Source organism: Meriones unguiculatus, chromosome 1 (assembly GCF_030254825.1).
Source record: "Meriones unguiculatus strain TT.TT164.6M chromosome 1, Bangor_MerUng_6.1, whole genome shotgun sequence".
NCBI classification, from domain to species: Eukaryota; Metazoa; Chordata; class Mammalia; order Rodentia; family Muridae; genus Meriones; species Meriones unguiculatus.
In genome coordinates, this window is record NC_083349.1 from 82,976,662 (window position 1) to 82,991,246 (window position 14,585).

At 45.6% G+C, this 14,585-nt stretch overlaps 2 protein-coding genes across 5 annotated transcripts in view; one reads left to right on the forward strand and one right to left on the reverse strand.

The window, feature by feature from the left end:
* Matn2 (matrilin 2) overlaps positions 1-5,147 on the reverse strand; it is a 134,805-nt gene extending 129,658 nt beyond the window's left edge. For all 4 annotated transcript variants that reach the window (XM_060392962.1, XM_060392960.1, XM_060392957.1 and 1 more), the window contains exon 1: positions 5,013-5,147. The gene's annotated coding sequence lies outside the window, so the exon portion shown is untranslated. The remainder of the gene's footprint in view (positions 1-5,012) is intronic.
* On the forward strand, positions 4,100-7,041 carry LOC132652443 (uncharacterized). The gene is made up of 3 exons (XM_060378088.1): positions 4,100-4,147; positions 4,650-5,614; positions 6,638-7,041. The coding sequence occupies exons 1-2, from the start codon at positions 4,100-4,102 to the stop codon at positions 5,457-5,459; spliced, it is 858 nt and encodes a 285-aa protein (XP_060234071.1). The 3' UTR covers positions 5,460-5,614; positions 6,638-7,041.
* The last annotated feature ends 7,544 nt before the right edge of the window (positions 7,042-14,585 follow it).

Sequence of the window (14,585 nt, forward strand, 5' to 3'; positions counted from 1 at the left end):
CATTCTCTCTCTCTCTCTCTCTCCCCCTTGCAGAACCACACCTCCACAGAGTGTCTTCATTTCTGCTTGAATAGAATTATAACAAGCGAGGTGGTGCGTAGGTACCACCCTTTCAAAATAAAGTGTGAATGGAAACAACTCAAACAGCCCTGAACAGCTGAGCACATCAACTGTACCGTGGTGAGATATTCTGTGGCAGTTGGAATGAATCATGCTTTGTCTATAACATGTTGGAATGAATCATGCTTTGTCTATAACATGGTGCATAACACGCGTGATAAATTATCACTGTAATAGTGAACAGGGCAGAAAAACTGGTCTACAGTCGTAGACAGCAGTACAGTGGCTACAGGAGGGGATGGCTACGAAGGGCATTCTGGGCGCTGGGATTATTCTGTTGATAAATCAGATTGATGCTCACATCCAGCAGCTTCCTTGATTTGTGTGCTTTCCCATATGTTAGCATCATAAAAAGTTTAATTCCAAAAAGTAACCTTTGTTGACAGAGGTGCCATCAGAGATGGGTAATAGTTCACTTGGACTCAACAAGGAGCTTCTGGGGCACAGACCTAGCAGGTGGTTGCATTATTCACTGTGCAAAGCTCCACTGTCCTATATTGTGTCTCTTTTTACACACCTCTTTGTTCATTTGCTTATCTTTCAGTGCTAGGGATCGAAGCTGCGAGTTCAGCTCAGTTGGTGAAGCTCTTGCCCAGCATGTTGTGAGGTCTGGCCTTCAATCCCTAGCATCACAATAAATAGGTAAATGCTGGGAACTGAAAGCTGGTTCTTGCACATGCGAGGCAAGCATTCCCCTATAGAGCTACAACCCCAGACAAGCATTCACTGTTAACAGGGCTCTGTTCTCAGAGCAGCCAGAAATGAAACAAGAAACTTAAAGAATGCTTCTCAGGGCCCTGCCCTACATGGGCCACTGTGCATCTTGTAGAGGGAAAAGATTAGTGAGGACAAGGCTGCACTGCTGGCCACTCCCCAGAGTACGCACTCAAGCCCAGTGTAGGGGCTTTGTAGCTCTCTAAAAGTGTCTCTGTCCTCAGGGAAATTAAGGACAGGAATTAAGACCACTAATCAGAGGACCTTTTAAAAATCTCTTTTAAAACAGAAAGATGCCAGATGTGGTGGAAAACACCCCCCAGTAATGTCTGTAGTCAAGAGGCTGCATTAGGAGAACCGTGAGCTCAAAGCCAGCCTGAGTTATACAGCAAGACCCTGTTATACTAACTAATACTGATACTAATACTAATACCAATGAGGCTCAGCGGTTCTGAGCTCATGCTCAGAGTCCAGGCTCAGTTTCCAGCCCCCACACAGAAGTTCACAGCGTAAGAGGATCTGATGCCTTCTTCTAGCCTGTGAGGACACCAGACATGCATGTAATGCATTTACATACATGCAAGCATAAAATAACAATAAACAAATGTTTAAAAATCAAAATATGAAGATAGCCCTGAACTATCCAAGTAATCCTGATGTAACCATAAGGGTCTTCAACAGTAAAAGCAGAAGAGAGAAGCCAGCAGGTGGCATTGTGGTGTTCACAGACTTTGATCAAGACAATAGGCCAAGGATACCGGAAGCCTCTGGAAGGTGGAGGGAAGGAGATGCAGAAGGCTCCAGTTCTGAGCACATTGGATTTTACCCAATGATAATCATTCAGAATCCAGACCTCCATAATAATAAACTAGTGCATTTTTGTTGGTTTGACCCATTAAATTTTCAATGAGTTGTTGTATGGGAAACTAATACAGCCACATCTAGGAATCTTGGGGAAGTTAAAAACCATTTGCTGGGCATTTTCTTAGCAGAAGCCTTGCCCTGTGTCAGGATTCATTCCTTGTATTTCACTGGAAATGGAGGAGGACTGGGTGGTAGAAATTTCTAGACTGGAACAGTCACCTGATGCTGTTGTCGGGGAGACATCTGGTCTTCAGGGGCCCAGAGACAAATTGTTGTTGCTCAGAGAAATACACAAAGTACAAAAAGAAGGCAAGTAGCGACTTCTGGTAGGAGTTTGAAAAGCCCAGGGCTCAAAAAGCTGGTATGGATGGTTCAAGGTTTTGAGATGGTGGAATGAGCCTTCATTTTCCTCATAGGCTCGATGTAATTACAAAAATCTGTGTGACAGCAATGGATGAAGGGCAGCAGGAAGGGAGGAACAGATGAGAACATGTATGGTGGGGGATACACCAACTGGGGAGGGGAGATACAGAGTCCGAATAAAGCAGTCAGTTTTAGAAGTCAGAAAACAGGAGGAGCCACATTTTCCCTGGAGCCAGCAGAAAGAATGCACCCTGCCGACATCTTCACGGAGCCCCTTAAGACCACTTCAGCTTCTGACCTCCAGGCCTGCAAGATAAGTAGTTGGTGTGAGGCCACCACATGTGTGGAGATTTGTTGTAGCAGCCGTGGAGGCTCTCACAGTAACCTCACACGGCTGGGGCTATTCCAGTGGGCATATCATATCCACACTAGTTTCTCCGTCAGTGTTCTTGGACCTTTGAACCTGCTCAGTCACTGGTTTTTATGTGCTACTATTTTGTGAAATTTTCTGTTTCAAACAACTCATTCTGTAACCTAGAGTACTAGACAGATTCTCACTAACATTAACCCTCAGAACCTGTGACAGAACCTATTACAGTGTAAGTACAGTGAGCACCGAGCAATTGCTCAGAGCCAGCCCTGCATCAAGCATTCCATGTGTGCAAGGTAGGTCAGTTTTCCCAGCAATCCTACTCCCGAGTCACAATGAGGAAACTGAGGCACAAGGTACAGGTGTGAGGAGATGGGACTGAAACTCCAGTCCTTCAGATGTCAAGAACAGTGCTTTGAGGTCTACCCTTGCCTTCCCTCATGGGTCCAGGTCACTGTCACTGTCACTTCTTACAATAGCTGAGGACTCTGGAAGTTTAGCCCAGCCCTGCGCTAAGCCACCTTCGGGCTGTGGTGACGGTCTGGCTGCTGAACTGTACTGAGAGCTCAAAGGTGACCTGATGAGCCGGAGCTCCAAGGGCTCACCCAGCTGTTGGAGGAACATCCTGGCGCTGTTTCCTAGCAACACTGTGTGCCACTCTCTGGGGCATCAGCTATGCCCAGAGCCTTGTGTGTCACCCCCTGTTCACATCAGACAGGGGGGAGAAACCCACTCAGTTTCCTCCAGAGACCTGAGACTCCCGGGAAAGGAGGCTGTGCGTGGTCCAGAACCATCGGGAAATGCCAGGGGAGCCCCTGGAGATGCCCTTGTTGGCTGGATGGTCTCACTTCTCAGCGGAGCTGTACCAGTCCCAGCACCTCCGTGGTCACTGCTCACTCAGCCAGCTTTCCCAGAGACCATGCTTTCTCTCCCTCTCCTTCCCCACCCCATATCACTCTGTGCCTTCTCTTAGTTACCAGCTGCTTCCAGGCAAACTGGAATTTTTTTTCAGACTCTCCAATAGCTCATATTTCTTCCTTCTCTTTCAAGGAGCAACATCTCTTTGCTTTTCCTAAAATCTTGAGGCTTCTTTCAATTGTCTTTTGTTTTGTTTTGTTTTGTTTTGTTGAGAAAGGGTCTCATATAATCCATATAATTTGGTCTTATTATGTAATCAACTTCTAATCCCCCTGCCTGCCTACATTTTGAATGCTAGGATTATAGGCATGCACCACCATGCCCAGCTTTCACCTAGCTTTTGCTGTCATAGACTGATGGTCTTAGTCAGTAGGAGTTTAGGGCCCACTAATCGTCCAAGGGTGTCTCAGATTTCAGTCATGCTATGATACCTCCCACAGTGACCCTCAGGCCTGGGGACTCCTGATTCTGGGTCTGGAGTCTGGAACCTCCAAAACTGAGATCTATAGAAAAAAGCTGCCTGCTGGCTTTGGGGCCTGAAGCTGAATTCTGTCAACTGGAATAAAAGTAGGAACAGAAGGGAAATAGAAGGTGAAAATCTGCAGGTATTTGCCTTCTTCAGTGTTTTCTACGAGAACAAAATTCAGAGGCTTAGATGAACCTTTCTAAGAGGCCACAAATTTCCCTTGGTATCTTGACTGGATTTGTGAAACTACCCGTTTGAAAGCAAGGAGGGAATATGGCGCTAGCATGGACTTTGGCACAAAAACTCCACTAACACAGATAAACTACCTGCGGGTTAGGAGCACCCCTCAAGAGGTTTTCTCTAGAATTAGGGAGGGGTTAGGTTTGTTGTTCACCAAGACTCCTTGCTTTTTCCGGAAAGGTAGGTGGTAGAGCTCACTCGGCATAGGAGACTTCTAGAGCTCCTTTCCGAACCTCTGTCAAACCTCTTTAATCTGTGGGCATTATGATTCCCGCCAGTTGGAAGAGGAAACTGAGGCACAGAGTTGTTGGTTATCTCTAAGTACTCCAGCTAGTAAGAGTTTGAACGAGACCGCCAGTTCCCAAGCCTCTTTTCCTTGCCCCTGGCCTTGCAACCTCCTCACTGTCCATTCCTCAAAGGCAGGGTTGCAGATTCATTGTGGGAGGGTCAGAATTCTTACTGTGGGTTTGTTTAGGGTGTCTGAAGCAAGTCCCTGAGGAGAGTATCTTCCAAAACACCTACTTTTGGAGACCTTACCACGTTTCCAGCAGCTAACACAAATGCCCTCTTCCTATCCCTCTCCCGCAATACAAGGAAGCCAAGCCGTTACGAGAACGCAAAGAAAATCCAGATGACACCGGCCTTGAGACACCAGGCTACAGGGGGAGCCCAGTTACTTTCTACCTGGTAGATAGAACTGTCAAGGCAAATCCGCTCAACAAGTCACTTGGTCATTGTGGAGCTAGTCTGAGTGTCCCTGCGACGCCGCACAGCGCCCCCGCGGGGCACTCGGGGCTGCGGCCGGGCCGTGCGTCCCGCGCCTGGCCCGGCGTGGCGAGACTTCTCCCGGCCAAGGGGATCCGGCAGCGCCGCCTCCCTCCCCCGGGAGCGGGGCGGATTGTTCGTCTGTCGGTCGCGGATCGCCTGTCTACGCCCGGGGCAGCGCGCCACGCTCACCTGCAGCCACCGCCGCCGGCACCCGGAATCGAGGCAGGGGCGCAGCCGCGCGGATCGGTCTCCGTCGTCCGCCGCCTCGCCCCGCCGAGAACAGCAGAGCTCCCTGGGCACCGCTCCCGGGACGCGACCAAGAAGCCCGTGCCAACGTCGTGTCCTGAGCCGCCGCCTTCAAGTCCCATCCCAGAGCGCTCCGGGCGCTTGCTGGCTGCCTGCGAGGCTCTGGGCAAGGGCGGTGCGGGGAGGCGGTACTGCGCGAGGGTGGGGAGCGGGCGGGCGGAAGGAGGGGTGTCCTCTTTGGGGATGGGAAAAAACGGGGAGAGAGGCGGCCCAGCTTCCCAACCCTACAGGTCCCCAGCCCCGGACCCGGGCAGCACTCCCTGCCTGCTGCCAACCCCTCTTTCCCTGTGCATTTCCAGACCGGGTGGGATGGCGGGTCTCCAGAGGTAAACAACTGGAGGCTTTAGGGGGATTGTCTGTTTGCCTGAGGAGGGGGTGAGGTGGGGTTTCCTGGTAACAGGAGACATAGCCGAATCCTATAGCCTGAAGTAGGAATCATTTTCTGCAGGAGGCGTCCATTGACCGTGATGACGAAGACAGAAGTGGTGAGAATTGAGAAGACTGATGGCAAGCGCCAGGACTTGTCTTGGCAGCGCCAATTCATATTAACAGATCCACTGGCCCTGGACCAGCCCCTGGGGGGGGAGGGGGGGAGAGGAGGTTTCGATGCAAAGATGAAGAGGCAAGATTCCTCCTCTGAAAGAGTAGAGTCTAGTTCAAACAAGACTTAAGAAATTATGGGCAAGATTTCTGTAACTTTGTTAAGTGAGGAAAACCTGAGAAAACCTTGGGGAGACAGAGAAAGCAGGCCTGCTCAGCAGCAGGGAACAGAGCTGACTTTCCATTTTACCACATCTGGGATGACAGGAATTTACAGTAGGCCAGAACATCGCCCAGTAAAAACCCTCACTGTGCGGCTGAGGAGGTGGCACAGTGTGGCAGCTCACAGCTGTCTGGAAGTCCAGTTCAAGGAGATCCAAACCCTCACAGACAGGAAAAACAGACATGCAGGGAAAAACAAAAACAAAACAAAACAAAAAACCCCCAACAATTCAGGGAGAGAGAGAATTTTAAAAAAGAACTAAAGAAAAAAACAAACAAAAAAACACCTAATTCTATCGCTCAATTGCTAACGAAGCCAATACGCCCTGCTCAGGCTTTAACAAACCACCAGAGAGAATCAGAGCTAACGTGCTCCAACCTTAGAATACACTCATGTGCAAGGCCTAATCCTCTGAAAAGCTCCGGGAGTAATCAAAATCTCAGCCATGGTTCTTGGTGGTGGTGTACATCTTTAGTCCCAGCACCCAGGAGATAAAGGCAGATGGGTCTCTGTGAGTTTGAGGGCAGTCTGCTCTACATGGTGAGCTCCAGGCCAGCCAGGGTGACATAATGAGGGAGTCAGAACAAACCAAACCAAACCAACCCTTAAAATAAAGGGTTAACACACTCTGGCCATACTGGCAAGAACTAGCCAGGCCCCACAATCAGGTTCCTTGCCTGAACCTTGGGCCACAGGATGCTGCTGGACACCTGCACTGCTCAGAATTTTTTTCTTTGGTCTTTAGGAAAAAGAAGATGGAAGTCAGAAAACAGAGCAAAGTGTTCAGGAAACGTTTAGTCTTGGATCCCACAGGAAAAATCCAGCCTGAGTTACAGCCAGTGAAAACCCCTGTGGAGTTGGAAAGAGTTACAAGTTATGAAAATTTGTATTTAAATGTGGATCTCTATTCCATGACACCCATAGGACTCAGTAATTTACCAGGAAAACAACGGCTATCTGGAAATCCTTCCAGTTTTAAGCAGGCTCTGATTTAATAACGATCCCCATTTTTCCCATTTGTGCCAGCTAAAATGGGTGTTCCCCCTCTACCCGGATTCTTCAGAATAGGAAATATTTGGGTGGAACAAGGCTAAGGGCAAGATAAATGGGTCAAGTGAGTTGTTCTACCTTGTGGGATGTTCTTCAAGTCGGCCAATAAAATAAAATAAATTAAAATAGTGAATCAAATGCAAGTTCAGTGTCCTAAAACACAAAGTTAGAACAATGATTTACGTCTCTGGAACTGTAGTGAGAATTTGGATGTTTTTTAAAACCCAGATATGTTATGTGAATATGTTTTTGTTTTAATCCCAGGTATGGGGTATGGGGCTGCTTCAGATTGTCCACAGCAGCTAATTATAATGTGTCTCCAGCTCTGACGGGGGCGTGATTTTTGCCAGCTACAGATTGTTTAGTTCTGGGAACTCTTGAGAGGGTATAGGTGGGAGAGGTCTGAGAGGCCCTGTGGAGGGTGCTGCTGATCCCTGCTGTTGGTCGCTGCTGCTGTGTTTGCTCTTGCTGGATTGCTGAAGATGCGGGGACCCAACAACTCTGACCACAGGAAGTAGTCAGAGAGGTCTACGGCCCCTTTCTCCTCTAACCTTCTTTCTCACCTACCTAGTGTTGGGGGGCTGGAAGTAATTGGGTTAGAGAAGGATATTAAAGTATCCCCCAAAAAGTACACCTCCTTGGTCCCTGTGTGCAGGGCAAGGGGATAAATGCAAGTTGATGAAAGGGCGATTGGAGGAAAGGGGCAGCTCTTTCTCTGTGCCCGAGGCTCCACTGTAGATGTGCAGAAAACCTCACGCAGAAGTGTGGGACTAAGATGTCTGGTTCACATGGGCACCCACACAAGCAAACGAGAAGGAAGGCAGAAGCATCCGAGAGCTCATGAGATAACTGTAGATCACACCTTCGTAGCTATGCTAAGATCAGTTGTCCGTACTTTCTCTGCTGAGGGTCTGTGCTGGTTACTATTTTAGCAGCTTGACACAAGCTAGAATCATCTGGGAAGAAGGAACCTCAAGTTAAAAAATGCTTCTATCAGACTGGCCCAGCCCCCTGTGGTGCTGCCTCAAGGCAGGTAGTCCTGGGTTGTATCTGAAAAGCAAGCTGAACCAGGCATAGTGACACACACCTTTAGTCCCAGCACTTGGGAGGCAGTGGCAGGAGGATCTCTGAATTTGAAGTCAGCCTATTCTCCAAAGCCAGTTCCAGGAGCCAGAGCTATACAGAGAAGAAAGACCTATTTCTATAAATTAAAACAAGCAGGAAAAACCCTATGGAAAAATCTGATAATCATCATTTCTGTCTAGTCTCTGCTTCAGTTCCTGTCTCCAGGTTACTGCCTCGGCGTCCCTCTTGGACTAGTACCCTGGCTACACAGGCCAAATCAACCCTTTCCTCCTGAGGTTGCTTTTGATTACTCTTTCATCACAGCAACAGGAAGCACGCTAGTGCAGGGGCTCTCTGGGGTAGGGAGGCGGTCATTTCACATGGGCTTCAAATGTGGGGCTTTTTCAAAACAATTTTTTATTTGTGTGTTTTTGCCTACATGTCTGTCTGTGCACCACATGCATGCCTAGTACCCCTGAAGGTCAAAAGAGGGCATCAGATCCCCTGGAACTGGAATTATGGTTGTGAGCTACCATGTGGGTTCTGGAAATAAAACCCAGGTCTTCTGTAAGAGCAGCCAGTGCTCTTAATTACCATGCTATCACTTCACACACACACACACACACACACACACACACACACACGCACGCACGCGCACGCGCACGCGCACGCACACGCACACGCACACACATGCACGCATGCACGCACGCTCATGCATGCACTTATTTTAGACAGGGTCTCATAGGAATGGCCTGGGCTAGCCTCAAGTTCATAGGTCCCTGCCCTCCTCTTGCTCTCCTGAGATTAAAGTCCAGCACCAGTCCACCCAGTATAAGAGATTTCTAAGTAAACACATCAACCCACTGTAGGGAGACGATCAAGAAAGCTAACAAGTCAAAGTCAAAAAATTTTTGAAGGAACAAAACACATTCCAAAGAGAATTCAGATTTTGTTAATGTGTGTGTGTGTGTGTGTGTGTGTGTGTGTGTGTGTGTGTGTGTGTGATGAGAGGTGCGTAGTGTTTGGTTATGCGGAGCAGTGGTGGCACACGTCTTTAATCCCAGCCCTCGAGAGGCAGAGGCAGGTGGGTGTCTGAGAGTTCAAGGTCAGCCTGGTCTACAGAGTTTTTGGTTATACATGCACATGTATGCAGGTGGAGCCCAGAGGACAACCTTGGGTGTCGTTCCTCAGGTGCTGATACTTTGGCTTTTGAGACAGGGTCTCTCATTGCCTGGAACTCACTGGTGGGGCTAACTGGCAGCCCGGAAGCCCAAGGATCTCTTTCCTGGGCTTCCCTACTGCTGGGGCACATCTCACTGTGCCTTGCTTTCTTGTTGTTGCTGATGGAGATGTGGAGGATTCGCTCCAGTTCCTCATACTTGCAAGGCACCCAGCCAACTCTGCTATCTCTCAGCCAATAAATTCCAATGCATTTTGGTTTGGGCTTTTTTTTTAATTGAATTTTAAATTTTAATTATGTCTGTACGTACATATGTGAGTGTGGGTTTGCATCATATTAAGAAGCCAGAAGTGGGCTTTGGATCCCTGAAGCTATGGACAGTTGTGAGCTCCCCAGAATGGATATTGGAAACCAAACTCTGGTCTCTGTAAGAGCAGTAAGAAATCTTAAGATACGAGCCATCTCTCCAGCTCCCACGGATTTAGATGCTTTTATGTAGTCCTGAACTTACAACAGGATCCTGAGGATGAAAGCAAGCCTCTTACTTCTTTACAAAACTTGTACTGTGCCATGCTTGGAATAGACTTCTCAGCTTTAACCTGGAGTTTAGAGCTTGTGGTTTTTGTGGAAACAGAGTAGAATGAGACAAGGGGGTGCAGAGGAGTGTTTACACTTGGGACTTGGCACGTGTGAACACATCTCTTGGAAACAGATCGCTGTCTTTTCATCCAAAACCTATGAGGAACTGTCATGAAGTGGTCCATGACAAGAAGCCAACAGTCTCATCACTGTGACACTCAATTACCTATCTTTTCTCTAAAACATTATTGAGTCTCTGTCCATGCTGGCTGGCTGGTGTTGAATCAGGTTGTAAGATACTTGGGCAGTGACTCCATCCATCTGGCCTGTAAGATCCCCAGCACTGGCAGAACTCAGTAAGGAGAGTCTTGGGAACAACAAAATAGCAGACGTGAGGACTTTGCCATATCTTCCTTTAGCTATGAAAGCAACTGTCACATGGTTAGTATCAGACTCCAACAGAAGGGGAAACACTACAATAGTTAATGAAAAGAATGTGATAGCCGCTGAGAGCCACACATCATCAGGAGGTGAAGAAAAACATCTCAAGTGCAATAAAGTGAATGACTTCATTGATAGTGAAGTCTCCAAGAAGCAATGGAAGAAGACGCAAAAACCAAAATTTTGAAGAGTTTAAAAAGTATTTTTAAAGATTTATTTATTTTATGTATATGAATGTTTTAGCTACATGTACACCTGCATACCAGATTCCAGTAGAGATGACTGGGCACCACCATGTGGTTGCAGGAATTGAACTCAGGACCTTTTTTTTTTTTTAAATTTTATTTTTATTTTTAGTTACATTTTGTTAACTCTGTGTCCCAGCTGTATCCCGCTCCCTCATTCCCTCCCCAACCCCACATGCCCTCCCTGGTCTCTTCCCCTGCCCCTTTCCACGTCCACTGATAGGGGAGGACCTCCTCCCCTTACATTTGACCCTGTTTTATCAGATATCTTCAGGGCTGGCTGCGAAGTCCTCCTCTGTGGCCTAACAGGACTGCTCCTCCCCTGGAAGGGGGGGCGGGGAGTCAAGGAGCCTGACCTTGAGATCCTGTTAGAAATAGTCCTTGTTCCCCTCACTTTGGAAAACTACTTGCTTACTGAGCTACCACGGTCCACATCCGAGCAGAAGTTCTAGGTTATATCCATAGATGGTTCTTGGTTGAGTGTCAGTCTCAGAAAAGACCCTGTGCCCAGATATATTTGGTCCTTGTAGAGCTCCTCTCCTTTCCATATCATACTAACTCCCTTTCTTTCATATGATTCCCTGCACTCTGCCGAGGGTTTGGTTATGAGTCTTAGTGTCTGCTTTGAAACACTGCTAGTTAGAGTCTTTCAGCTGCCTTTTGCGGTAGACTCCTGTCATACATTCAATGCATATCCCATTTGTCTTTCTAAATGAGGATTGATCATCTTCGCCTGTGTCCACTTTCTTGATTATCTTCTTTAGGTGTGTAGATTTCATTATGTTTATCATATCTTGTAGGTCTATATAAGCGAGTATATACCATGTTTTTAGTTATTTCTCCTTCTGGGATACTTCACTCAGAATGATCTTTTCTAGATCCCACCATTTGCCTGCAAATTTCATGATTTCCTCCTTTTTGATTGCTGAGTAGTATTCCATTGTGTAAAAATACCACAATTTCTGTATCCATTCCTCAGTTGATGGACATCTGGGTTGCTTCCAAGTTCTGGCTATTACAAATAAAGCTGCTACAAACATAGTTGAACAAATGTCCTTGCTGTGTACTTGAGCAAAATTTGGGCATATACCTAGGAGTGGTATAGCGGGGTCTTGAGGTAGCACTACTCCTAATTGTCTGAGAAAGCGCCATATTGACTTCCAAAGTGGTTGTACCAGTTTACATTCCCACCAGCAATGGAGGAGGGTTCCCCTTTCTCCACCACCTCTCCAGAATGTGTTGTCACTTGAGTTTTTCATCTTGGCCATTCTGATGGGTGTAAGGTGAAATCTCAGGGTTGTTTTGATTTGCATTTCCCTAATGGCTAATGAGGTTGAGCATTTCTTTAAGTGTTTCTCTGCCATTCGATATTCCTCTACAGAGAATTCTCTGTTTAGCTCTGTTCCCCATTTTTTAATTGGATTACTTGGTTTGCTGCTTTTCAGCTTCTTTAGTTCTTTATATATACTGGATATGAGTCCTCTGTCAGATAAAGGGTTGGTGAAGATTCTTTCCCAATCTGTAGGCAGTCGCTTTGTTTTGATGACAGTATCCTTTGCTTTACAGAAGCTTTTCAGTTTCATGAGGTCCCATTTATTGATTGTTGCTCTTAGAGTCTGTGCTGTTGGTGTTCTGTTCAGGAAGTTGTCTCCTGTACCAATGAGTTCTAGGCTGTTCCCCACTTTTTTTTTCCAACTGATTTAGAGTATCTGGTTTTATGTTGAGGTCCTTGATCCACTTTGACTTTAGTTTTGTGCAGGGTGAGAAGTATGGATCTATTTTCATTTTTCTGCATGTAGACATCCAGTTGGTCCAGCACCATTTGTTGAAGATGCTGTCTTTTTTCCATTGAATGAATTTGGCTTCTTTGTCAAATACCGAGTATTTGAGGGTTTATTTCTGGGTCTTCTATGTGGTTCCATTGATTCTCCTTTCTGTTTCTATGCCAATACCATGCAGTTTTTATTATTGTTGCCCTGTAGTACAGCTTGAGATCGGGGATGGAGATACCTCCAGATGATCTGTTGCTGTACAGGATCATTTTGGAGATTCTGGGTTTTTTGTTTCTCCATATGAAGCTGAGAATCTTTTTTTTTTTTCAAGGTCTGTAAAGAATTGAGTTGGTATTTTGATGGGAATTGCATTGAATCTGTAGATTGCTTTTGGCAGGATGGCCATTTTCACAATGTTAATCCTACCAATCCATGAGCACGGGAGATCTTTCCATCTTTTGAGATTTTCTTCGATTTCTTTCTTCAGAGACTTGAAGTTTTTCTCAAACAAGTCTTTTGCTTGCTTGGTTAGAGTCACACCAAGGTACTTTATGTTATTAGCGGCTATTGTGAAGGGTGTTGTTTCCCTAATTTCTTTCTCAGCCTTTTTGTCTTTGGTATACAGGAGGGCTTCTGATTTTTTTGAGTTGATTTTGTATCCTGCCACTTTGCTGAAGGTGTTTATCAGCTGAAGGAGTTCTCTGGTTGAATTTTTGGGGTCACTCATGTATACTATCATATCATCTGCAAATAGTGACACTTTGACCTCTTCCTTTCTGATTTGTATCCCGTTGATCTCCTTTAGTTGTCTTATTGCTTTGGCTAGGACTTCAAGTACTATGTTGAAGAGATATGGAGACAATGGGCAGCCTTGTCTTGTCCCTGATTTCAGTGGGATTGATTTAAGTTTCTCTCCATTGAGTTTGATGTTGGCTATAGGCTTGCTGTATATTGCCTTTACTATCTTTAGGTATGTGCCTTGTATCCCTGATCTCTCCAATACTTTAAACATGAAAGGGTGTTGGACTTTGTCAAATGCTTTTTCAGCATCTAAGGAGATGATCATGTGGTTTTTCTCCTTCAGTTTGTTTATGTGGTTTACATTGATGGATTTCCGTATGTTGAACCACCCTTGCATGCCTGGGATGAAGCCTACTTGCTCATGGTGGATGATATCTTTGATATGTTCTTGGATTCAGTTTGCAAGTATTTTATTGAGTATTTTTGCATCAATGTTCATAAGAGAGATAGGTCTGAAGTTTTCTTTTTTTGTTGGATCTTTGTGTGGTTTAGGTATCAAGGTGACTGTGGCTTCATAGAATGAGTTTGGTAGTGTTCCTTCTGTTTCTATTTTGTGGAATAGTTTGAGGAGAATTGGTGTTAGCACTTCTTTGAAGGTCTTGTAGAATTCTGCGCTGAAGCCATCTGGCCCAGGGCTTTTTTTGGAGGGGAAACTGTTAATGACTGCTTCAATTTCCTTGGGAGATATAGGGCTATTCAGTCTTTCTACCTGATCTTGACTTAATTTTGGTAGATGGAATCTGTCAAGAAAATTATCCATTTCATTTAGATTTTCAAATTTTGTGGCATATAGGCTTTTGTAGTATGACCTAATAATTGTTTGGATTTCCTCAGTGTCTGTAGTTATGTCCCCATTTTCATTTCTGATTTTGCTGATTTGGATAGCTTCTCTCTGCTTTTTAGTTAGTTTGGCTAAGGGTTTGTCTATCTTGTTGATTTTCTCAAAGAACCAGCTTTTTGTTTCATTGATTCTTTGAATAGTTTTATTTGTTTCTAATTGATTGATTTCAGCCCTGAGTTTGATTATTTCCAGCTGTCTGCTCCTCTTGGGTGTATCTGCTTCTTTTTTTTCTAGGGTTTTCAGTTGGGCCATTAAGTTGTTTGTATGTGATGTTATGAATTTCTTCTTGCAGGCACTTGGTGCTATAAATTTTCCTCTGAGCACTGCTTTCAATGTGTGCCATAAATTTGGGTATGTTGTGCCTTCATTTTCATTGAATTCTAGGAAGTCTTTAATTTCTTTCTTTATTTCTTCCTTAACCTAGCTGTCGTTGAGTAGTAAGTTGTTCAGTTTCCATGTGTGTAGGCTGTTTGTTGTTTCCGTTGTTGTTGATGTCCAGCTTTAGTCCATGGTGGTCAGATAGTATACAAGGGATTATTTCAATCCTTTTGTATCTGTTGAGGCTTGCTTTGTGACCCACTATATGGTCTATTTTGGAGAAGGTTCCATGCGGTGCTGAAAAGAAGGTGTACTCTTTTGAGTTTGGGTGAAAAGATCTGTCTATTAGGTCCATTTGATTTAGGGATTCTGTGAGTGCTTTTATTTCCCTATTTGGTGTC